At 45.2% G+C, this 24,493-nt stretch overlaps 4 protein-coding genes across 4 annotated transcripts in view; 3 read left to right on the top strand and 1 right to left on the bottom strand.

Moving 5' to 3' along the window:
• Positions 1-8,054, top strand: part of LOC121716097 (TBC1 domain family member 10A-like) — a 47,444-nt gene extending 39,390 nt beyond the window's left edge. Inside the window, exons 7-9 of the mRNA XM_042102292.1 lie at positions 2,111-2,300; positions 4,405-4,559; positions 7,677-8,054. Coding sequence (XP_041958226.1) covers positions 2,111-2,300; positions 4,405-4,559; positions 7,677-8,054 — 723 coding nt within the window. The remainder of the gene's footprint in view (positions 1-2,110; positions 2,301-4,404; positions 4,560-7,676) is intronic.
• The window catches only part of LOC121716106 (chemokine-like receptor 1), a 965,204-nt gene that overhangs the window by 675,019 nt on the left and 265,692 nt on the right, over positions 1-24,493 (top strand). The window lies entirely within an intron of this gene.
• Positions 8,004-9,393, top strand: LOC121716113 (proline-rich receptor-like protein kinase PERK9). The gene is made up of 2 exons (XM_042102314.1): positions 8,004-8,387; positions 8,523-9,393. The coding sequence occupies exons 1-2, from the start codon at positions 8,137-8,139 to the stop codon at positions 8,863-8,865; spliced, it is 594 nt and encodes a 197-aa protein (XP_041958248.1). The 5' UTR covers positions 8,004-8,136; the 3' UTR covers positions 8,866-9,393.
• LOC121714729 overlaps positions 19,544-24,493 on the bottom strand; it is a 6,822-nt gene continuing 1,872 nt past the window's right edge. The window contains exons 2-4 of the mRNA XM_042099747.1: positions 22,610-24,037; positions 19,822-19,886; positions 19,544-19,766 (exon numbers count right to left, since the gene is read on the bottom strand). Of these exons, the coding sequence (XP_041955681.1) occupies positions 19,544-19,766; positions 19,822-19,886; positions 22,610-23,542 (1,221 nt within the window). The 5' untranslated portion in view covers positions 23,543-24,037. The remainder of the gene's footprint in view (positions 19,767-19,821; positions 19,887-22,609; positions 24,038-24,493) is intronic.

The raw sequence follows: 24,493 nt of genomic DNA, 5'->3' as shown, positions 1-24,493 counted from the left end.
TATCAAACATTACCTCATTATCAGGGTCAATAAGTCTTTAGGCTTTGGTATAAGTTTGTTTGCGTGTCTGTGTATTCTAGCCTAAGAGGTGATGCGCCGCATCATCAGTAATTGATGTCTCTTAAAAGTGATGTGTGAGTGACCAGGATGTCTCATCTCTCATATCGGTCTCTCCTTCATCCCTCCATCCTCCTATCGTTCCGTCCTCGTTCCCTCACAACATTAATTAGGAGGAGTGGTCAGAAGAGGAGGAAGGAAGGATGGACAAAAAGACAAATGATCTTCACCCTCTGACATCATGCCATGCGAACGATAGCTTACATAATAATAACCCGCTTTTCACCCGTGTCAGTGTGTTTCCCATCTCTATGCAGGATTCTTTGAGTGATGTGTCTCCTCATTAGAACGTCTCTTTGAGTGATGTGTCTCCTCATTAGAACGTCTCTTTGAGTGCTGTGTCTCCTCATTAGAACGTCTCTTTGAGTGATGTGTCTCCTCATTAGAACGTCTCTTTGGTCTCCTCATTAGAACGTCTCTTTGAGTGCTGTGTCTCCTCATTAGAACGTCTCTGAGTGCTGTGTCTCATTAGAACGTCTCTTTGAGTGCTGTGTCTCCTCATTAGAACGTCTCTTTGAGTGCTGTGTCTCCTAATTAGAACGTCTTTTATATATATACTGCACTGCATGAGGGTGGTGTAGTTGAACAGTGATCTCACAGTAGGGTGGTGGTGCCATCTAGTGGAGGAGAACAGTCACAACGGGTAGTGAATGATGTCAGCGGCATCCTTCACATTCCATACAGATTGCCATGACAGCGGAGTGACATCACTTGTGAACACAGGGGTTGCATTCCAAATGCATGAGTGTGTATGTGTTTGTTTTTATGACTGTGTTACATGCATGAGTGTTTATGTATCTGAGGGAGTTCATGGCATGACAACAACTATTTAAAAAACTTTCTATGAAGCTGGCATCTATAATGCTCTATGAAGACATTCATAATGAATCCATTTTAAGATGAGTCTGGAACATAACAAAATGTGAAGAAAGTGAAGCACTATGAACACTTTCCGTATGCACTGTAGGAAGTGTTTTTAAACTCGCTTGTCCATTACAGTTGTGTGCATTACATAAAGCATATGCGTTAAATCTACTAGTGCAGGGCCCGTTCAAACATGCCATTCCTGTAGAAAACCCCTAGCCCAATTACATGCCCACAGGGATGCCTGCTTTAACACAATAGGATGATCGGGAATAACATCACTCCAAATAAGCGTTCAATAATGAATACTGAATACTATAATATATTATTACACGGCTCTTCATAATGCTGCAGAATGCTCCATTCACTTGAATGGGCCTTCCAAACGTTCGGCGGTCTGATAATTCTCAATAACAGACCGTTGCTTAAGTATAACAGACCGCTGTCTAGGAAAATGGGTTTTGTGCTTCTATTTCACGTGTTTCATATCACTACGCAAGGACTGGAACTTCATTCAAAAGTGAAAGCGGACGGTTGATTAGCTGTGTTCTAAAGAATGTTTGATTCAAGTTCAGCGTGTGCTGTTGTCAAACTATTTGTTTCTCAGCAAAAGCCACGATGAAACGGTAACAAATAGGCTATAGCCTAGGCTATGTAGGCTAAAGAGTCATATCGTGGAGAGTTTATTGTTTCGTTTTGGCAAGTAGCCGTGTAATAAGCGGGATAATGTATAGAACGCCGGTCATTATGGGAAAATAAGTCCCTTCAGGGCGAAACAAGAGCCCTCCACTGGTGGGTAGTGGAATGATGCAGCATCGTATGGAATTTGCAACGATGTGACTCAACAATCTCTGTTAGCCTAAAAATCACGCTCTCTCTGCCACTCGTTGTGTGTAGCTGATCAAAATGACCTCAGCCTAAAGCTTTGATGTAAGGCTATATGTTTAGCCTATTGAATAACTTAATGATATAGAAGACAAACCATTTTGTAGAAAGATGCATCATCATATGAGATTTGCAACGATGGGACTCAAAAACAGTCTTTTCTTGTGTGTGCGCTTGTGCGCGCTTGTGTGTGTGTGTGTGTGTGTGTGTGTGTGTGTGTGCGCCTGTGTGTGTGTGTGTCCAGGAGGCCATCCAGCTGGATGGGGAGATCCTGTATGCGCTGCTGAAGCGAGTGTGTCCAGTGGCTTACCGGCACCTGGACAAGCACAAGATCGAGCCGATCCTCTACATGACAGAGTGGTTCATGTGCGCCTTCTCCCGCACACTGCCCTGGGCCTCCGTGCTGCGCGTCTGGGACATGTTCCTGTGTGATGGTGAGACACACACACACACACACACACACACACACACTTGTTTACTCACAGGTACATGGTAGTTCATAGGTAACCATACAACCATTCTGACCTGAGTCGGAACCATTCTGATTCCTCTGCAAATATGGGAAATATGAATTAATCATTTCAAACATGCTGAATGACTACCCATATTACCAGGGCTGGGACAACACGTCGACGTAATCGATGACGTTGACGCAAAAAATACGTTGACGCAAAATATGAGCGTCGATTTGTCAAGCATAACGTGTGCTGCTAAATATTTTTAATTTTACACCTTCAGTGTTTTCCATACGTTGACTAATCTGTGGCTTCGCGCCATGAAATCGAAACCGGCCACCACACATTGATGTTCTATGTTGTACTGTTTAAATTAAAGATAAGATAATTTCATTGAGCTGCACTTTTTACTCACACAGCCTTTCCTCGCCCCGCCCGCTCTCTCTCGTAACGAGCCCGCTGCTCCTCCTCTGCATGTGATTTAACAAAATATTCACGATTGTTGTTGAAGGATTGTTGTTGCCACATAGAAGCACTGCATAGAACACAGCGGGCTAAATTGCTATTAAATCTGCTTAGCATCGTGACCATGCTGCGCAAATTTGTTCAAAACTGCTGCATTAAAGTTAAAGTAAACTCTGCTAATATCTTATCACAACATAGTTTAGTCTCCTCAATGTACTAAGTTAAGTTACGCAATCAAGCAGTATCTCAAAGTTAACGTTAGAATACTGTTTGGATGTCATGTTTAGCATGCTTACTTACAGCTGCTTTTTTTTCCTCACTCATGCAGGGCTCATTTTATTGACTCTGAATGCAAAATCCCGATGTAAATGGAAAAGTGCTTTCCAAGACTCAAAAGCGCTTGTCCCAAGGAGAAGTACGAACCGTTATTTGAACTAACTATGTTATGAATTGCATCCACACATCAGCAGCCTTTTAACTGTGTTTGTGTTAATTGCAAGGATTCCCTCACGAACTCTTAAAGTGAAAGTGACAGGCACTCAATTAGACCTATACACTATTGAACTTTATTGAATGCTACCTCTGACTAAGAATGCATTACTTTGCACTTGTATAGTCTTTTATTTTGGAATCTTAAGAGCAATACATTGCAATGTTAAAGAATTCATGTTTTTTCATTCAGATATGTAAATCAACATGTATAAGTTGCTATTAGTCAATTAATGGGGAGATAATCGATAATCGAAATCGAATCGGACTGAAAAAAATGAATCGTTAGATTAATCGATGCATCGAAAAAATAATGGCTAGATTAATCGTTTAAAAAATAATTGTTTATCCCAGCCCTACATATTACCCTGCCCTATATTATACTACCCATATTACTTTAGCACCGGGGTGGTATTGAAAGAAACACATTTTGAAAAAAGAAGTACGTTTGTGAACCTTTTTGTTTAGTTGTCAGCTTAATAAGACTTAAAAAGACTTAGGCTACCGTCGGCCTGTCGTTGTCACGACAACATAAAATATCTCTCTACCTCTGCCTTTCTTTCTCTCTCTTGCCCACCATCTCCTCCCCCTCCCTCCATCTCCCCCTCTCTCCATCTCTCCCTCCCCCCCCCCTCTCCCTCCCCCCCCCCTCCATCTCTCCCTCCCCCCCTCCATCTCTCCCTCTCTCTCTCTCCCCCCCCTCCCTCCCTCCATCCCTCCATCTCTCCCCCCTCCATCCCTCCATCTCTCCCCCCTCCCTCCCTCCATCCCTCCCTCCCTCCATCTCTTCCTCTCTCTCTCTCCCCTCCCTCCCTCCATCTCTCTCTCCCCCCCTCCCTCCCTCCATCCATCTCTCCCCCCCCCTCCCTCCCTCCCTCCATCCATCTCTCCCTCTCCCCCCTCCCTCCATCTTTCCCCCCCCCCTCCCTCCATCTTTCCCCCCCCCCTCCCTCCATCTTTCCCTCCCTCTCTCTCTCCCTCCCTCCCTCCATCTCTTCCTCTCTCTCCTCTCTCTCCCCTCCCTCCCTCCATCTCTTCCCCTCCCTCCCTCCATCTCTTCCCCTCCCTCCCTCCATCTCTTCCCCTCCCTCCCTCTCTCTCCCTCTCTCTCTCCCTCCCTCCATCTCAGGAGTGAAGATCATCTTCCGTGTTGGGCTGGTGCTGCTGCGCAGTATGCTGGGGACCAAGGACAAGCTGAAGGCCTCTCAGGGCCAATACGAGACCATGGAGCTGCTGAGAGCCATCGAGCCTCGCTACATGCAGGAGGGATACCTGGTGCACCAGGTACACACACACACACACACACACACACACACACACACACACAATACGAGACCATGGAGCTGCTGAGAGCCATCGAGCCTCGCTACATGCAGGAGGGAAACCAGGTACACACACACACACACACACACACTCTTAAGGCCCGTACACACCAGATATGATACGAAATAACAGTGCAAAAATGCGAAAAATTTGTGTGCGAAATTTTTGCACTCAAAGTGTACACACCAAGTCCGATGCGATTTTTTTATATTTCGCATTCTATTTCGCACTCACGTCACGCAGGTTCACACAGCGACTTTCAGTAAGCAGAATGCCAAAATGCTATACGCCAACACGCTATAAAACGGCCGTAGCCTATATCATGTACATCTCACGAAACCATTTCACACGCAGGCTACGTCAAAATGTATCTGCTAAGGAGCGGAGGCACAGAGACAGCCTGTAGAAATGAGCATGGGATAAAATCGCACTGCTGCAACAAGTGGTTAAAATTGATCAGCTTGTATGAGGATGATCCAAGATACAGCAAAAGCTAATAATGATAGCCTACCAGTTATTAGCTTACCTTTATAAGATCCACAGAAAGTTTTTCAGAGTTCCACATTGGGCTACTTCAGTTATGAAGCATAAAGCAAAGTTAACGCACCAGGAAATGTGAGGCAAAATTACGATAGTGGTAGCCTAACCCTGGACATAATGCTGTTGTCAGCAGCATAGCCTATCATGACCTATTCTTAAAACTTCCATTTCCATGAATGTATGTTGTATTTTTTCATTGCAAATATATGCAGTGAGAAGCCCTCTGTCTGTAGTGAGATTTCATTCTTTTTGGTTGAGTGTAAAATGGGACGGTGGTAAGAAGTGGGGAAAGCTGTCTGTAAGGAGTTCGCACTACGTAAGGAGTTCGTCAGGAGTAGCCTACTCTTGAACACCTGAGAGACTCTACTGTAACCTAAACTCTTTGTAACTTTGGCATATAGGCCTATTAAGGAGACTAGTCATCGTGAGCACTGAGCAGTAGGATCACCCAATCTATCAGCTTTTTTTCTGCTCGTCGTTCTATTGTGACATCAATGGAACCCTGCAAAATCATTATTTGATTGGTCAACAGCTCTTTTTCGCATGAAATGAGACCGTTGCGAAAATGTCGCAACGAATTTCGTCCTCGGTGTGTACAGACTAATACGAATGCATGTGTTTAATAGGCGTGCGAATATTTCGTCCGAAAAATCGGACTCGGTGTGTACGGGCCTTTACACACACACACACACACACACACACACACACACACACTCTTACACACACACACACACAATACGAGACCATGGAGCTGCTGAGGGTCATCGAGCCTCGCTACATGCAGGAGGGATACCAGGTGCACCAGGTACACACACACACACACACACACACACACACACACACAGCTGCTCCTGTTTTCCTGCACTTTCGTGTCAGTGCCCCCCCCCCAGGTGTTGGAATGTGCGGTGCCCCCCCCCCCCCCCGAGGTGTTGGAGTGTGTGGTGTCGGTGCAGGACAGTCCGTGTATCATTTGTTCATTTGATATTCAATTGAGAATCCAAAATTAAAAAATGAAAAAAAAAAAAAAAGACTTGTTATTACATTATTTGTTTATGAATGTGATACAAAACAACAAATAACGTTTTCCAGGCTTTTGATTTCATGGTCAGATCAAAAGTAGAACGTTTAAAAAACGGCCTCAGGGCCAAAACTGATTTTGATATTTATTTTTCCCGATTGCTGTGACCCGGAAGTGTTTTATTGACTTCCATTGCCAGCTGCTGCTTCTGTTTTGCAGTGTTAAATCAGACTAGGCCTACCTGTCCGATTATAACTTTACCACACACAATTTAACCTTAAAGGCCTATATTTAAACAATCACTCGGACAGAGCAACAGAATCTCTTTTTTGCCCTCAGTCGGCAGTCTAAACAAATAGGTTTTTTCTACTTGCAGGCCTGTGCTCGATTCAGTAGCGTAGCCAGAAATGTTCAAATGGGTGAGCACAGAAAAAAACGGCTGGGCAAAGCTCATTTGATTGAACATAAGAGAAGCCTAGATAAGTTACACCATACAAACATTATTTGTAGTGGAATAGTGGAAGTTATTGAACGCATTTGATCACAGTTGACAAATTAGACAGAAACATTTTCAACTGGAGCAAAACAATGCATGACTGTAGGCCTAGCTTGACTTGCACGTCTTTTTTAGATGGTGAACGTAAACGAAGGAAAGCCCTCTAATTGGACGGGCAAGACTGACAAGTAGACGGCCCTAGGCCCGCCCGTGGCTACGCCTATGGCTCGATCTGAATTATTTGCTCTGTTTGTGAATGAAGTTGTAGCCTACTTTCTTTTGATCAATGCGCTTGTTGAACGATGTGTGTCCTGCCATAGCTACTTCTTGTCTCTGGTGTAATCTCACCAGAAGTTGGCCTACTGCAGCTGGCTGCCTTCCAATGCCGTTGTCGACAAATGATGATCTGAGCTGATAGATCTAACATCTACTTCCGTAACATGGGCTGACACTACATAAGCCAGTCATTACTTCTATAGCCTAGTCATGGGGCGACGCTTTGGGCAAACGCGATGTTCATAAACGAAACAGGCATGAGAAGGGAGATGATTTTCTGACGATTCAACAACGAAACCGAGTTTGGCATCGTTGTGCAAGTCGCCCAATTTCTCTCTAGTTGTTAGACAATATTTTCTGTTGCTAGCCTAGGCATGGCCAAAATTAGTCGCTAAATCTAGCAACAAAGTCACTAAATGGGCAACACTGAGCGCTGACAGGTCTAGACCAAGGAAGTGATTTCGGATAGACTTCCAGGTCACAGAAATCGGAACAAATAAATATCAAAATCAGTTTCGGCCCTGAGGCCGTTTTTTAAACGTTATACTTTTGATCTGACCATGAAATCAAAAGCCTGGAAAACAACGCGTTATTTGTTTGTTTGTATTACATTCATGAACAAATAATGAAATAACAAGTAATTTTTTTTTTTTTTTTTTCATTTTTTTCATTTTGTTGGAGTGTGCTGTGTCTGTGCGGGATGTTGTTTTTCATGTCATATTTCTCTCTCTCTCTCTCTCTCTCTCAGGTGTTGGAGTGTCCGGTGTCGGTGCGGGACGTGGAGCGGGAGCATCACGTGCAGCTGAAGCGCTGGCGTAAGAAGCACGGCGAGCTGAGCTACAAGTCGGCTCCCAGGATGCACGGCGCTCTGGCCGTCATGGCCGCTGAGCCGCACAGCCGGCAGGACCTCTACCAGAACCCCACCATCGTGGTGCAGTCTCCGCTGGACCCCTCGGCCGGCACGCCCACGCTCACACGCGCCGCCAAGAAGAGGGCCACCCTCCGCAAGAGCCCCAAGCCCATCCCCGACGTCCCCAACCCCTACGCGCTGCCCTCCGACCCCCGGCTGACCCCTGCGCCGCCCCCCCCCTCCAGAAGCCAGGACGCAGCCCGAGGGAGCGGCTGATGCCCCGCCTGCTGACCAGGCGCCGCCGCTCTTGCCCCCCTCCGCTGCCCCCACGCGCTGCCCCTCTCCGCCCCACCCGCCCATGTTCTACCAGCCGCCTCCGCAGCAGCCAATCAGCAGTCAGCCCTCGCCCTCGCTGCAGCCAATGAGCAGCCAGCATTCGCCCCCCCAGCAGCTGCAGGCCAACGGCCAGCCCTCGGCGCAGCAGCAGCCAATAGGCAGTCCACCTTCGCCACCACAACAGCCAATCACAACGCAGCCTCAGCGCCAGCACCCACCCATGTTCTACCAGCCTCCGCCGCAGCCAATCCCAGAGAGCCCTGCAACACAGCCAATCCCAGAGAGCCCTGCAACACAGCCAATAACAGAGAGCCCTGCAACACAGCCAATAACAGAGAGCCCTGCAACACAGCCAATCCCAGAGAGCCCTGCAACACAGCCAATCCCAGAGAGCCCTGCAACAGAGCTCCAGCCGCTTCCTCCAGCCCCCAGCCAGACCCCGCCTCCACCACAGGGCCTGCAGCCAATCACAGAGTGCCTTCCACAGCAAGAGCCAATCAGCGAGCCCAACGCAGCCTCTGTGCTGCAGGTGACCCCTGACCCCGGCACCCCCATTAGTGACTCACCTGACGACCCCTCGGACCTCCCTGCGCTGGACCATCAGGCCCCGCCCCCACCCAGCACAGACCACACACCCTGTGACAATACCCCGCCCCCACCCAGCACAGACCCCACCCCATTTGATCAGGCCACGCCCTCCTTGCTCCACGCCTCCACTGAGAGTGTGGAGTCAGAGGATACCTACCTGTAGCCCCTACAGAGCACACACACACCTGTAGCCCCTACAGAGCACACACACACACACCTGTAGCCCCTACAGAGCACACACACACACACACACACACACACATACTACAGTACACTACACTACACACACACACATACTACACTACACTACACACACTACACTACACAAACACAGACACACAAAATGCACTTACAGGTTTGGCTTTGTTTGGACCTCTGGACCACAGCTCTTAGTCCTCTTTCCTCCTCCTCCTCCTCATCCGTCTCTTCCTCCTCCTCTTCTCTCCTCCTCTTTCTTCCTCCTCTTCTCTCCTCTTCTGGTGTTGACCTTGGGCCAGTCCCCCACTGACCTCTGAATGTGTAGCGCTACTATAGTGCTGTTGCCCAAATATAGCAGCAAGTTCCCACTATAGTGGAGCCCATTAAAGGAGAATTCCGGTGTGATATTGACCTAAAGTGTATTGAAACATGATACCGAGTGTGAACGTATGTCTCATAGCCCATCTCAACTTGTCCCCTGCACTCCAAAATCTGGCGCTAGTTAGCCGATGCTACCAACAACTTTTTCAGTAGTGGTGCTTCGGCATCGGGCTAGCCATGCAAATAAATCACTGTTTTACACCCATTTACGAGGCTCAATGTATCTCCACACTTCATTGGTAGACTTCCTAGGGCCCTGACATTTAAAACGAGACATTGAGAACTTTGAAAAAGCACTGGTAGTTTACTTACAAGACGATTTATACAGACAGTATCTTCACGAAGATTATTTATTCCAAAAATAATTCAGTGGAAATGCATGGATTCCAGTTTCTTCCAGTAGCAGCAACTGGAATCCATGCATTTCCACTGAATTATTTTTGGAATCTGATCCCTTATCATACCTGTTCATTCTTACTCGTTGCTCGACTTATCGTGACTAAATTCAAGATGGCTGCAAACGCTAAACTTCGTGAAGATACTGTCTGTATAAATCGTCTTGTAAGTAAACTACCAGTGCTTTTTCAAAGTTCTCAATGTCTCGTTTTAAATGTCAGGGCCCTCGGAAGTCTACCAATGAAGTGTGGAGATACATTGAGCCTCGTAAATGGGTGTAAAACAGTGATTTATTTGCATGGCTAGCCCGATGCCGAAGCACCACTATTGAAAAAGATGTTGGTAGCATCGGCTAACTAGCGCCAGATTTTGGAGTGCAGGGGACAAGCCGAGATGGGCTATGAGACATACGTTCACACTCGGTATCATGTTTCGATACACTTTAGGTCAATATCACACCGGAATTCTCCTTTAAGGCCAGAGGAACTAGGGCCCTTATAAAGACCTATGGGGAACTAGGGCCCTTATAAAGACTCACTGTGGAAACTCTGTTACATACTCTGCTCAGCTCAGTTACAGTTTCCTTGGTAACAAAGGTCTCCCTTGGTTTTTGAAACTCTCATTTACTTCCTGTTTTGAATTTTGTTACATATAATAATAAGGAGAATGCCACATGTGCAGATCATCTGTGTGTGTGTGTATGTGTGTGTTGGGAATCTATGCTTTTGGGGCAGTGTGGTGAAAGGCAATTCAGCTTGGTTCAGTTGTCAGGGGGTCAGAAGATGCAGCAGTTCAGGAATTTCACATGGTTAAACCAGACTTTTGTAAAGCAAAAATACATCTTTGCTGCTGTTTTGTCTGATTCCTGATATCTTGAAAGAATTTTTTTTCTTCTTTTCTTTAATCTAACTTTGATCATGCTCAGTTGGGTGAAATTGGCCGTGGGTGTCCCTGGTTTAGTCACAAGGGGGCGCTTGTTACGCAAACATGTCCTGTTACGTGCCTAGGCGTCTTTACAGCACTAAGAACAATAATTTTATCTCTGTCGTGATGCTAAGAAGACGTGTGAAGGTCTTTCCTTTTCTGAGTCTAAACCATGACATTTCTCCCCCTCACTGTGTTTGTTACTTTATTAAATAGCCTAGCAATACCAAACCGTCATGCCTTTGTAGGTATTTTATACGGGATGCCATTTCTGGCACATCATGCAACTGTTCCGACACTATTTTTGTACATAAAATACCTTTTAACCGCTTTTTGACAGTACTATGCAACACATGTAGGCCATGCCATGTTCACTAATGTGCTTTGTAGAAACGACCCGAAACTGTTACTTTGGCAGATGTGTGTAGCTTTGTAAGTGTTGGGATGATGTGAAATAGCCTATTGTGCATATTATGCGCATTTGCAGAAGGCCGCTACTCTCTGAGCGGTGTGTTGAAGAACGCTTTTGATGATGACGAGCTCTTCCTAAAGAAACTTCCATTTCTCACTGTGGGTAGTGTCAGCTCATCTTGAGTTGATGCCTTTTGTACAAATAAAATATTGAAGAGTTGACATTTGTTCTTTTGTGGACATTGGATGCTTCTTTCATTGTTTCCTGGAAGGCTCCGTAGTGACACACCCAGCAGCTGTGCCATCTTTCAACAATCCTGTTTTGTAATATTCTTAACCTGATCTCTGTCGGTCATCCGCGAATGAATTGGTCTCTTCTCCGAGGTCAGTCGCGCTACGAGCCAACGGCGGGTTAATGACAGACAACGAAGCGCCCTCTAATTCGGAGTTTCAGGTATCGGAGGACGTCTTTCCCACCGTGAGGTGTGAGACAAAATGACCTACAGCCCGAATTTACCTTCAAGGCAAACTAAAGGTTGGTGCAAATTACTACCTTAGTCGGCCACGCCAATAAAGCCGCTCATTTGAGGGTCTTAAGCGCAGTGGAGCGAAATGACGACGGGTCCCAGCAGGTCGGGTTGAGACACCTGCTACAGTAGACTAGTGGTGTAGGTAGCCTACCCTGTAAGCGGGCTCGCAGAGAAATGAACACCCTACCCAGTGTTTTGGTCCTTAAATTCAGTGTCGGCTAATCTCAATTTAAAGATTAATCAATGCAGCCCAGCGTGCTATTCTGAAATGCTTTACATCACGCGCAGCCCATCGCCGGTCTCTCGAGATGTATAGGCTACCTCCACTAACAAAACAATGGTTAAATTAATAAAATTGACGGAATAATTAAGAGAAACTGAACCATTCGTTTCTTTAACAGAGTAGGCTACTGTGCAAAAGTATTAGGCAGGCTTTGCTTCAGTAGCCTAGTCTATAATGCCATAAGGACCATAGTTTATTTCTCTCACTCTTAATTAGAATGACCAGAGACCACAGGAAATATAGGCCTACACAGTAGTACTCATACAATGTTATTTTTGTTCATTTGTTGTTTTAGCTGACCAGTCACCCAAGGGGGACGCTCTTGACGGAGCTGTCGTTCGCCAAGCAGGCCACTGATGGCATGTCTGGCCCGGCCAGAAGCTGCTAGTAGATAGATAGATAGCCTACTTTATTGATCCCCAAGGGGAAATTCAAGATCCAGCTAGATCTCGAGGTCAGACTGCTGACTTGACCGTGCATGGCTCACCTAAACCTGACGCTGCCGTCACCTAAAACAGACTGCCGCGGCTCACCTAAACCTGACGCTGCCACGCTGCCGCGGCTCATCTAAAACAGACGCTGCCACGCTGCCGCGGCTCACCTAAAACAGACGCTGCCCCGGTTGACTTCCAAGAAGTGAAAATAAAGGATGCAAAATACAGATAACAGAATACAGATGTGCTATGCGGTCGGAAAACTATTCCAACTCGCCATCTAACCTGCTGCAGTGCCAATCAGAGGGTCAGTTAAGGCCTACACATTCGCGCCTCACAGGTACGTCAAGGAGTGGATAGATAGATAGATAGATAGATAGATAGATAGATAGATACTTTATTGATCCCCAAGGGGAAATTCAAGGGTCTCAGTAGCATACAGACATCACACACAACATGCACTTACAGCAGAAATGGTAAACATAAGTATAAACATATAACTAAACTCCACTGTACAATAAAGACAGTAGAAGATAAGAAAACTAAATACACTATATGAATTAAATTAAGAAAGTCCAATGTGCTTGAGGGTGATCAAGCATAAGACGCTTGTAGTGACAGGGCCGGGACTGGTAAGGTGCTAAAGGGAGTGAGTGTCATGGTGAAGGTGCAAAAAGTAGTCCAACATTAGTCCAACAGTGCAAGAGTAAGGTCTAGAGACCAGCATAAATAATATGGACAAATAGGAGAGTAAAGTATAATGTAGACAAGGTAAAATAAAAAACTATTTCAGTGCAAGAACAGGTTGAGGTAATAGGGTTATAGCCATTCATTCATTCAGTATTGTAGCAGAAGCCGTAGGGGCTACGTCCCTACGTTGAACACGTGCAGGTAAGTCTTAAGGTAAGAAAGAAAATCAAAAGGCATATCATGGGTAATGCATTGCTTCATATTAATATTAACTAGAAGGTATTACTACTCCTAAATATGGCTCCTGCAGTAAGGCATCCAGGCCCCTGTGACCCAGATGTGTTATGGGTTAGTTAGTTAACCCTGTGCCAGATGTGTTATGGGTTAGTTAGTTAACCCTGTGACCCAGATGTGCTGTTGGTGCTGTGTGATTCCCATCTGGTTGTGTAGTAAACACATCTTAACTAAACCTGTCGTGTTTGTGACTTAATTACATCTTTACTATTTACTGGCGCTGGACACAGACAAGGAAAGGGCCCCCCTGCACAGCTAAGATCAGACAAGAAGAGGGATCCCTGCATAGCTAAGATCAGCCATCTCTGGGCACAGACGAGAAAAGGGCCCCTGAATAGCTAAGAAAAGGGCCCCTGCATAGCTAAGATCAGGCATCTCTGGGGGTCTGAGACTTTTTTTGAGAATTGAGACTTAGGCCCTACAGATATGTCATATATCCATCTACAGATTCAAGACATCTTGATGAATTACAAAGTGATTATCACACATAGCGTCACCGGTTTGCTTGATTATCACACATACATGTAGCGTCACCTGTTTGCTTGATTATCACACATACTGTACAGTAGCCTGACCTGTTTGCATGATTATCACACATAGCGTGACCTGTTTGAATGATTATCACACGTACAGTTGCGTGACCTGTTTGCATTTGACTGATGGGCCCCAGAGCTGCAACATAACCCCCATGGTATATGATATTCAGATGGCAGGGCTGCAACATAGCCCCCATGGTATATGATATTCAGATGGCAGGGCTAGAGGACATAACCCCCATGGTATATGACATTCAGATGGCAGGGCTAGAGGACATAACCCCCATGGTATATGACATTCAGATGGCAGGGCTAGAGGACATAACCCCCATGGTATATGATATTCAGATGTCAGGGCTGCAACATAACCCCCATGGTATATGATATTCAGATGTCAGGGCTGCAACATAACCCCCATGGTATATGATATTCAGATGGCAGGGCTGCAATATAACCCCATGGTATATGATATTCAGATGGCAGGGCTGCAATATAACCCCATGGTATATGATTGAGTGTGCTTATTCAGATCTAAGGGTGAATAACATAAACCATGTGGTGTATGAGAAGCCTCAGCATTATTATGAAGACGGAGAGGCGAACTGAGCTGGTGTGCCGTGTAAATCCTCACAGCCCTAACCTTAAGAACCGCTGAGTTGGAAGCCTGGGCTTTTAGCTCAGTGGTTAGAGCGTTCGACTCCCATGCCGGTGTGTGTGGAGGTGTGCGGGTTCGAGGGCCGTGAGCGGCGGACGAATTACGACCTCGGTTACGTTAGCTTGTGCCCCCTGACCTCTGACCTCTGACCTCATGGCCTCTGTGCTATTGGCACCTTGTTTTGACATCGTTATACTGTATCTGCTCTCAGATCCCTAACACTTCACTATACTCACTAACCTCACAAGTGCCTAATGCACACACACACACACACACACAGATCCTTCATTGTACTTAAGTAACCTCATAAGTGTTTAACACACACACACGCACACACTCATGCACGCACACATGCGCACACACACACACACACACACACACACACACACACACACACACAGAGATCCTTTACTGTACTTATTTAACCTCACAAGTGCCTAATGCACACATTTACATGCTCACACACACACACACACACACACACAGATCCTTCTCACGCAAAGCGTGATCCTTGTAACCTCTCAAGCTTCAAAACACACACACACACACGCTCACACACACACACTCACACACACATGCTCATGCTCACACACACACACAGACACACTTTGGCCTTAGTTCTCCATCTCTTTCACACACTCTGGTGCCCACACAGAGGGCTTTGTGTCTCGTCCTCATTGGTAGGCAGGCGATTAGAGAGCGCTGCTTCAGCAGGTGTGCAGTGTGTGTGTGTGTGTGTGTGTATGTGTGTGTGTGTGTATGTGTATGTGTGTGTATATGTGTGCGTATATGTGTGTGTGAGTGTGAGTGTGTGTGTGTGTGAGCGATTAGAGAGCGCTGCTTCAGCAGGTGTGCAGGCCACTTCTCTAGCTTGATAGAGGAAGAGGAGGTGACACACACACACACACACACACTAGCTACCCTGTGCTCATCACTTACACTTCAACTGGACAAAACTGAGGGAAAAAGACGTCACTCACAGACGTCATTCGCAGACGTGCTTCAGACGAGCTCTGACCCCTTCACAGGTCACGTCACAAGAAGACGCGTCGTATGTCAGGGTCACGTCACAAGAAGACGCGTCGCATGTCAGGGTCACATCACAAGAAGACGCGTCGCATGTCAGGGTCACGTCGCAAGAAGACGCGTCGCATGTCAGGGTCACGTCACAAGAAGACGCGTCGCATGTCAGGGTCACGTCGCAAGAAGACGCGTCGCAAGAAGACGTGTCACAAGAAGACGCGTCACAAGAAGACGCGTCACATGTCAGGGTCACGTCGCAAGAAGACGCGTCACAAGAAGATGCGTCGCATGTCAGGGTCACGTCACAAGAAGACACGTCGCATGTCAGGGTCACGTCACAAGAAGACGCGTCGCATATCAGGGTCACGTCACAAGACGCTCTAGGGTCTAAGGCTCTACAGTATACGTGCATAGGCTCTATACGGCAGACGTGCATAGGCTCTATAAGGCAGATTTATGTACGTACATGTTAAGACATGGTGCCCAGGGGGGCATTAAGATACTACTGGGCACTACTGGCACTACTCTACTGGGCACTACTGGCACTACTGGGCACTACTCTACTGGGCACTACTGGGCACTACTCTACTGGGCACTACACTACTGGGCACTACTGGGCACTACACTACTGGGCACTACACTACTGGGGACTACACTACTGGGCACTACACTACTGGGCACTACTCTACTGGGCACTACTCTACACTACACTACTGGGCACTACTCTACTGGGCACTACTGGCACTACTCTCCTGGGCACTACTCTACTGGGCACTACTGGGCACTACTCTACTGGGCACTACTGGCACTACTCTACTGGGCACTACTCTACTGGGCACTACTGGGCACTACTCTACTGGGCACTACTGGCACTACTCTCCTGGGCACTACTCTACTGGGCACTACTGGGCACTACTCTACTGGGCACTACTGGCACTACTCTACTGGGCACTACTCTACTGGGCACTACTGGCACTACTCTCCTGGGCACTACTCTACTGGGCACTACTGGGCACTACTCTACTGGGCACTACTGGCACTACTCTACTGGGCACTACTCTACTGGGCACTACTGGGCACTACTCTACTGGGCACTACTGGGCACTACACTACTGGTCTCTACACTACTGGGCACTACTGGGCACTACACTACTGGGCACTACACTACTGGGGACTACACTACTGGGCACTACTCTACTGGGCACTACTCTACTGGGCACTACTGGCACTACTCTACTGGGCACTACTCTACTGGGCACTACTGGCACTACTCTACTGGGCACTACTCTACTGGGCACTACACTACTGGTCTCTACACTACTGGGCACTACTGGCACTACTCTACTGGGCACTACTCTACTGGGCACTACTCTACTGGGCACTACACTACTGGGCACTACTCTACTGGGCACTACTGGCACTACTCTACTGGGCACTACTCTACTGGGCACTACTGGGCACTACTCTACTGGGCACTACTCTACTGGGCACTACTCTACTGGGCACTACTAGGCACTACACTACTGGGGACTACACTACTGGGCACTACTCTACTGGGCACTACTCTACTGGGCACTACTGGGCACTACTCTACTGGGCACTACTGGCACTACTCTCCTGGGCACTACTGGCACTACTCTACTGGGCACTACTCTACTGGGCACTACTGGGCACTACCGGGCACTACTCTACTGGGCACTACTCTACTGGGCTCTACTGGGCACTACTCTACTGGGCACTACTGGCACTACTCTCCTGGGCTCTACTGGGCACTACTCTACTGGGCACTACTGGGCACTACCGGGCACTACTCTACTGGGCACTACTCTACTGGGCTCTACTGGGCACTACTCTACTGGGCACTACTCTACTGGGCACTACACTACTGGACACTACTGGGCACTACTGGGCACTACTCTACTGGGCACTACTGGGCACTACTCTACTGGGCACTACTCTACTGGGCACTACTGGCACTACTCTACTGGGCACTACTCTACTGGGCACTACTGGCACTACTCTACTGGGCACTACACTACTGGGCACTACTGGGCACTACTCTACTGGGCACTACTGGGCACTACTGGGCACTACACTACTGGGCACTACTCTACTGGGCACTACTCTACTGGGCACTACTGGCACTACTCTACTGGGCACTACTCTACTGGCACTACTGGGCACTACTCTACTGGGCACTACTGGGCACTACTGGGCACTTCTATCTTCATCACTGTACCACCACAATGTTCTTCTCTCGGCTTTTGAGATGCTTTCCTCCCTCATGTACCCCTTTCTTGTTCAGATAAAACCAGGACCCCTCCCCAGACCCCTCCTCCTGTCAGTAATCTCTTTCTCTCCATCTCTCTCTCTCAATTCAATTCATTGTGCTTTATTGGCATGACTGTTCAGGTTACAATATTGCCAAAGCATTAAGAGCAAAAAAAAAAAAAAAAAAAAAGCAAAAACATGGAATAATCAAAATAGGGGACATTAATAATAATTATACTAATAAAAAAAACAATGGTAAGATGATAATGTAAATAATAGAGGGAAGAAAAAGTAGGTTAATAGAATAGTGAAATTGGTGGTGGTGGGGGGGGGGGATAAAACAACAGTAGGGGTGGAATCACTGGCTTACGGTTGCATTTCGTCTTTCGTGACAGGCTAGTACATATTTTCCAGCTGCCAGTGCAATTGCTGGAATTTCGCCCAGGATATATTTTAGCTTACCCTCGTTATTTTCATGTAAGATTTCAGGGCGTATGGTACTTGCTTTTGTAAGTTAGTTTTTCTCTGAGGTCTGTGTAAAATTTGCATTCTATTAGGAAGTGTAGCTTTGTTTCTATTTTACTTTCCTGGCAGTGGTGGCATAGCCTGGCCTCTCTTGGTAACCAGGTCTGTTTCCTTCTACCTGTTTCGATGTTCAGATTGTGCTCGCTGAGTCTGTACATAGTCAATGTTCTGGATATTTTTTTGTCTTTGAGCGTTTTTAGATATGGGGCCAATTCATATTTGTGCTTAATTGCAAGATAACAATCAAGTTTATGTTGGGTTTTCGTGATTTCTGTCCAATATAATATATATTTTTCTTTTTCTTTTTCTATGATAGAATTTGGATGGATTTTATTCGCTAATTGAATTTAATCTTTTTTAGTTTTGGGCATTGTCAAATTAATTGGTGTGAGATTACTGTGCTTTAAGATAAATTGATTTAGGGGACTTTTCTCTATATTTAATTCTGAGCTTTTTAGGGCTTTATAATGTATTGAATTGGGGTCACTAAATTGTATGTGTTTCCAACATTTTAAAATTCTTTTTTTAATTTTGATAATTAATGGGAACTGGCCCAGTTCAGCCCTGAAGCCATTATGTGGGGTATTTCTGTGAGCTCTAAGAATGTTTTTGCAGAAATCCGTGTGCAGGGCTTCCATTGGGTGTTTTTCCCAATCCACAAAATCATATCTCGAAAGTGGTCCCCAAATTTCACACCCATAGAGGGCAATAGGTTCAATGACTTGCATGAACATTTTTAACCATATTCTTATGGGAATATTGGCTTGAAATGAATTTTTGATGGCATATAGGGATCGTTGTGCTTTTTCTTTTAGGTTTTTTACTGCCAAATCAAATTTTCCTGTTGAGTTGATGGAGATCCCTAAATAAGTATATTCTTGAGTTTGTTCGATTAGTTCTTTGCCAATTGAAAATTTCATAATTTTGTTATTTTTGTTTTTTCTTTGGAAAACTACAACTTTTGTCTTTTTTGAATTCACCTTTAGTGACCAATTTTCCGCGAATTTTTCCAGAATATTTGTCGTGGGCGGGGAGGATGTGTATGTGTTGTGTGGGGACTGATTATGATATGGAGACCAATGTTATATGAACTGTTGCAGTTTTGGACATTAGTGTTATAGGGACTGTTGCAGTTATGGACATTATTGTTATATGGACTGTTGCAGTTATGGACATTTTGGACTCTTAGACGAGCCATGACAGTGTTGCTTGTGTGGTAGGGTGCTTGTGTACTGATTCTTTTCCCTGCCCCGAAGCCTGAGTGGTGCTCTAGACGATTTCCCACACCCGTCAGCCTTGATGGGCAATCATCTGGCTACCATGCTGGTTGGCTGGTGTGGTGATTGTAGCTCGGATAAGAGGCAGGGAGCGGCGGGACTGTGGAGGTGGAGTAGGGGAGAAAGCGATGTCCTGCTGCCTGCTGACCGCTGTTTGCTGACCGCTGCCTGTGCCGACCGCTGCTTGCTGACTGTGGCTGCCGACGAGGACGTTGAGCCGCTGTGGGCTATCTACGCTAGACGATCGCCACAGTAAAGGGAAGAGCTATTTGTATTCTTTGGTTATTTCACATGTCCATGTAGCTCACGATGGTGTTGGAATTCCAGGCGGGTGCTGCCGGACGACGAGATGGAGCCTGATCCGGAGGAGAGCCGCAGTTGAGTGACAACGCTAACTTGGAGTGCATCAAAAGGGACGGTGATATTCCAACTCTGCATCGTTGTGCGAGTGAGCGTCGCTGACACTGCTGGCTGGAGTGGTCTAATGGCCTGTGTTTTGTCAACAGTTTCAGCCGGGACTCAGTGCGGCTTCTACTTCCGTGGTTGACGACTCCACTGGCGTGCTGACGTGAACATCGTATCGCCGTGACGTCACCTTCAAGAACTAGGCTCACTGCCGATCCGATAGCGGACTACATTTCCCAGAGGCCCCGGTGAGACTGATACCAATCCCCTTGGAACTGACTTATTGTTTTTTTTATTTTCCTTTTGGCCTGGAGGATCCCGGCCAACGGACAATAATTTTCTTCTTATTCATTTTTGTGTTTGTGAATGTTGTGTCTTATGTGCTGGTGGGCTGCAGTAACTGGACAGTGGGTGGAGTTGTAGTGGGCAACGGTTAAGGGCCTTTTTTTTTTTAGTGTGTGGGCGTGACGTCACCAATCATTACTGTGTGCATTACTGTGTGCTGTGTCCATGGATTGTGAAATTATAATAGGTGGTGATTCGTGCTTATGACTTTTGAAGTGCCTTATGGTTCCGAGATGGGATTGGCTACACGTGTGGTTTTGAGTGGCCAACCCTGAACATGTCCGCCCCTATAAGTTTTACCCTCCTGTCTAGAGTGGCGACCCATGTGTTATTACATAATAAATAAATCTGTATTTTTACAAAAAACCGTAATCTCGTGTTGTGGTGTGTGTAACTGGGATCTGTTGGTACTTAAGGCTACTGGCCCTTGGCTGGTGACATATTCAGGCTATTTTGCAGGCTTGCTTCATCTGAGGCTATGATAACTAAGTCATCTGCATAGAGAATACATTTTACCTCTGTGTCTACTAATTTTATGCCAGGATCAGTGGATTGTTGGATTTTAGTGGCCAATTCATTTATATATAAATTAAATAACATTGGACTCATTGCACATCCTTGACGGACACCACGGTATTGGGGGAAAAAATCTGTCTGCATATTTTCAATCTTAACTACACATTTGTTTGAGGAATACATTTATTTTATTACATCATATGTTTGCCCTCCAATGCCATATTCTAATAATTTGTAGAGCAGGCCTTTGTGCCATACAGTATCAAAGGCTCTCGAAATCAACAAAGCGAGTGAATAATTTGGATTTTTCTTGTTTAACGTGTTTATCAATTATAGTGTGTAGTGTAAAAATGTGATCTGAGGTCCTATGATTTGGGAGGAAACCAATTTGTGCTTTGTTTAGTATGTTGTGTTGATTGATAAAATCTGTCAGTCTAGAATGGCTCTTTGGAAGGTGGGGTCTGTGTTAATGATCATTTCATTCAATATGTTGTCAAACCCAGAGGCTTTTTTGGGATGTAGAGTTTTTATTTTTTCCTCCAATTCTATTTCAGTAATTGGCATATCTAAAGGATTCTGGTATGGTTTTATAATTTGTTCCAATTTGTCCAAGTCAAGTCAAGTCAAGTCAAGTTTATTTATATAGCACATTTCATACACAGAGGTCATTCAATGTGCTTTACATAAACAAAACCAAACGATAATAACAAATAAAAGCATAGAAGGGCAATATAGTCAAAGAATAGTTAAAAGGTAAAGATCATAATAAAAAGAAAACATAAAACACAAGGTAAAATCATTTAAAAATAAAGAATAATTAGTAAGCAAAAACAAAGGCAAAAGTAGTAAAAAAAAGTAATAAAAGACAAAGTAGAATAATTATCGAGGCAGATTCAGAATTTGTAACTCGGCACAGTTAGCAGAAAGCGTCTGAGAACAGTTTGGTCTTAAGTCTAGATTTAAAACTGGCTACAGTTGGGGCCTTTTTAATGTCATCCGAAAGTTGGTTCCACAGCTGAGCCGCATAGCAGCTAAAAGCTGCTTCACCATGTTTAGTTCTAACTGTAGGTTTTACTAGCAGGTTTTTCACCTGGGACCTGAGAGGACGAGAAGGTGTGTACTGCTGAAGCATGTCTGACAAGTATTTAGGTCCTGCTCCATTTACTGATTTATAAACAAGCAATAGTGCTTTAAAGTCAATTCTGTGACTTACTGGAAGCCAGTGCAAGGACTTAAGAATTGGAGTAATGTGGTCAGTTCTTTTAGTTTTTGTTAGAGTCCTAGCTGCTGCATTTTGTATCACCTGAAGTCCAGTTTTTGTAGTATTTGTTTTTGGTCATTATTTAATGGATTGTTTTCATACAGGGATTTGAAATTATCTGTCCATATATCTCCGTTTTGGATCGCTAACTCTTCTGAGTTTCTCTTTTGTAATGTTTTCCAGTGTTCCCAGAAATTATTGGAGTCAATTGATTCCTCTAGTTCATCAATTTGTTTGGTCAGGAAACTAGATTTGTTAGTCTTAAGTTTATGTTTGTACTTTCTCAACGACTCCGCATGTTGTAAACGAATGACCTCATTGTTGGGCTGTCTGTGTTTTTGGTTTGATAATTTCCTTAATTCTTTCCGTAATGTCTTACATTCTGTATCATACCAAGTTGGTTTCTTGTTTATAGTTTTTGTTTTACCTCTGTGAGATAACAATCCAGATGATTTGGCTATATGGTCAAATATTTTATTTAAATCATTAACCGCACGGTTTACTCCTTCTTTGTTCATTGAATAGGGGTTGTTCAGAAACATTTATCATTGCCTTTGTGTCATCTTGTCTGATTGTTTTAACATATTGATCTTTGCTATTTTCACGCCATCTGTAGGTGTTACTCATCCTATGCATTATAGATGATTGAGAAAACTTGGGCTTTCCATTAGTTCTGTTTAGATAGAAAGTTATCTGTGAATGGTCAGAAAAAGGAGCCAAAGGATTTACTGTGAAAGCCCTTAAATGATTTTCATGAAGATCTGTTATAAAGTAGTCGACCGTACTGCAACCAAGGACTGAACTGTAAGTGTATTGTCCTAGTGAGTCTCCTCTTAGCCTCCCATTGACAATGTACAGACCCTGGCACTGACAAAGCTCTAACAAAGCTCTACCATGTGTATTTATTATTTTGTCATAGTTGTTTCTGGTTAGATGAGTAGGAAAATGTATATTTTGTCCAATTATGAATTTGTCGCCTAATGTATTAACTGTATCTAGGCCTTCACCGGTTCTGGCATTTAGATCACCACATATCATTACATGTCCAATCGATTGATAGTAGCTAATCTCATTTCCTAGTTCTATATATGTGTTTTCGTCATAATACGGTGATTCTGATGGAGGAATATAAATAGTACATAGAAACAAGTCTTTTGGGGTGGCTATGATATTTTTTCCAATTTTTAGCCATACATTATAATTCCCCTTTCTAATTAACTCACAGTTGATGTCAGCTCTGCTCCATATTAAAAGACCTCCTGAATCCCTGCCCTGTTTAGTTGATTTTAATTTTATTGATGGAACTATTATTTCTCTGTAACCTGGTGGACAGCCAGTGATTTCACCCCCTCTGTACCAGGTTTCTTGCAGTATTATAATATCTATATCTTTAATTGCTTTTATAAATTCTGGATTTTGGCTTTTAAGACCAAATAAAGCAGAGTTTAAACCCTGAATGTTCCAAGTGCATATACGAAAAGACATTTGATATCTGAATAAATCCTAAACATTGGTTACATAGCCTATAAACGTTGGAGAAAACATACAAGAATTATAATATAAGAAGCTTTTTTTTTTTTTCCTAAATAATCATAAACTCGACTACAATAAATACTTTGTATATAGAAAGGAAGGGGAAGCAGAAAGAAGGAAAATAATTATATATAGACAATTATGTGTGTAGAGTTGAGTGAGTGAATGAGGGAGGTGTGTGTATATGTGGGCTGTGTGTATATGGGGAGGTTTGTGTATTGATTTTTATATATATATTCTGTACACTACTGTGCAATACACCCAGCCAGGAAAATGAGGCAACAGCTACAGCTATCCACCCTGACAGGCACCATGCAGCACCAACCAGCCATAGCACAGAACACCAAGAGAACCCGCCTAGACCCCACAAGTCCCAAAGTCAACCCTCAGCATGACCAACACCCCCTCTCAACCCGGACTGGTCTTTCTGAGACGAGCTCCAAAGCCCTCAGCATGACCAACACCCCCCCTCAACCCGGACTGGTCTTTCTGAGACGAGCTCCAAAGCCCTCAGCATGACCAACACCCCCCCTCAACCCGGACTGGTCTTTCTGAGACGAGCTCCAAAGCCCTCAGCATGACCAACACCCCCCCTCAACCCGGACTGGTCTTTCTGAGACGAGCTCCAAAGCCCTCAGCATGACCAACACCCCCCCTCAACCCGGACTGGTCTTTCTGAGACGAGCTCCAAAGCCCTCAGCATGACCAACACCCCCCCTCAACCCGGACTGGTCTTTCTGAGACGAGCTCCAAAGCCCTCAGCATGACCAACACCCCCCCTCAACCCGGACTGGTCTTTCTGAGACGAGCTCCAAAGCCCTCAGCATGACCAACACCCCCCCTCAACCCGGACTGGTCTTTCTGAGACGAGCTCCAAAGCCCTCAGCATGACCAACACCCCCT

The sequence above is a fragment of the Alosa sapidissima genome, chromosome 8 (assembly GCF_018492685.1).
Source record: "Alosa sapidissima isolate fAloSap1 chromosome 8, fAloSap1.pri, whole genome shotgun sequence".
NCBI lineage: Eukaryota > Metazoa > Chordata > Actinopteri > Clupeiformes > Clupeidae > Alosa > Alosa sapidissima.
Note: the sequence above shows the minus strand (reverse complement) of the source record. Positions and strands in the feature narration are given on the sequence as shown.

What these genes read in the sequence shown, in the direction of transcription:
- LOC121716113 (XM_042102314.1), top strand. Translation starts at nt 8,137, where the DNA reads ATGTTCTACCAGCCGCCTCCGCAGCAGCCAATCAGCAGTCAGCCCTCG. An exon ending in GAGAGCCCTGCAACACAGCC is followed by an intron (nt 8,388 to 8,522) that starts AATCCCAGAGAG and finishes TGCAACAGAGCT; the next exon opens with CCAGCCGCTTCCTCCAGCCC.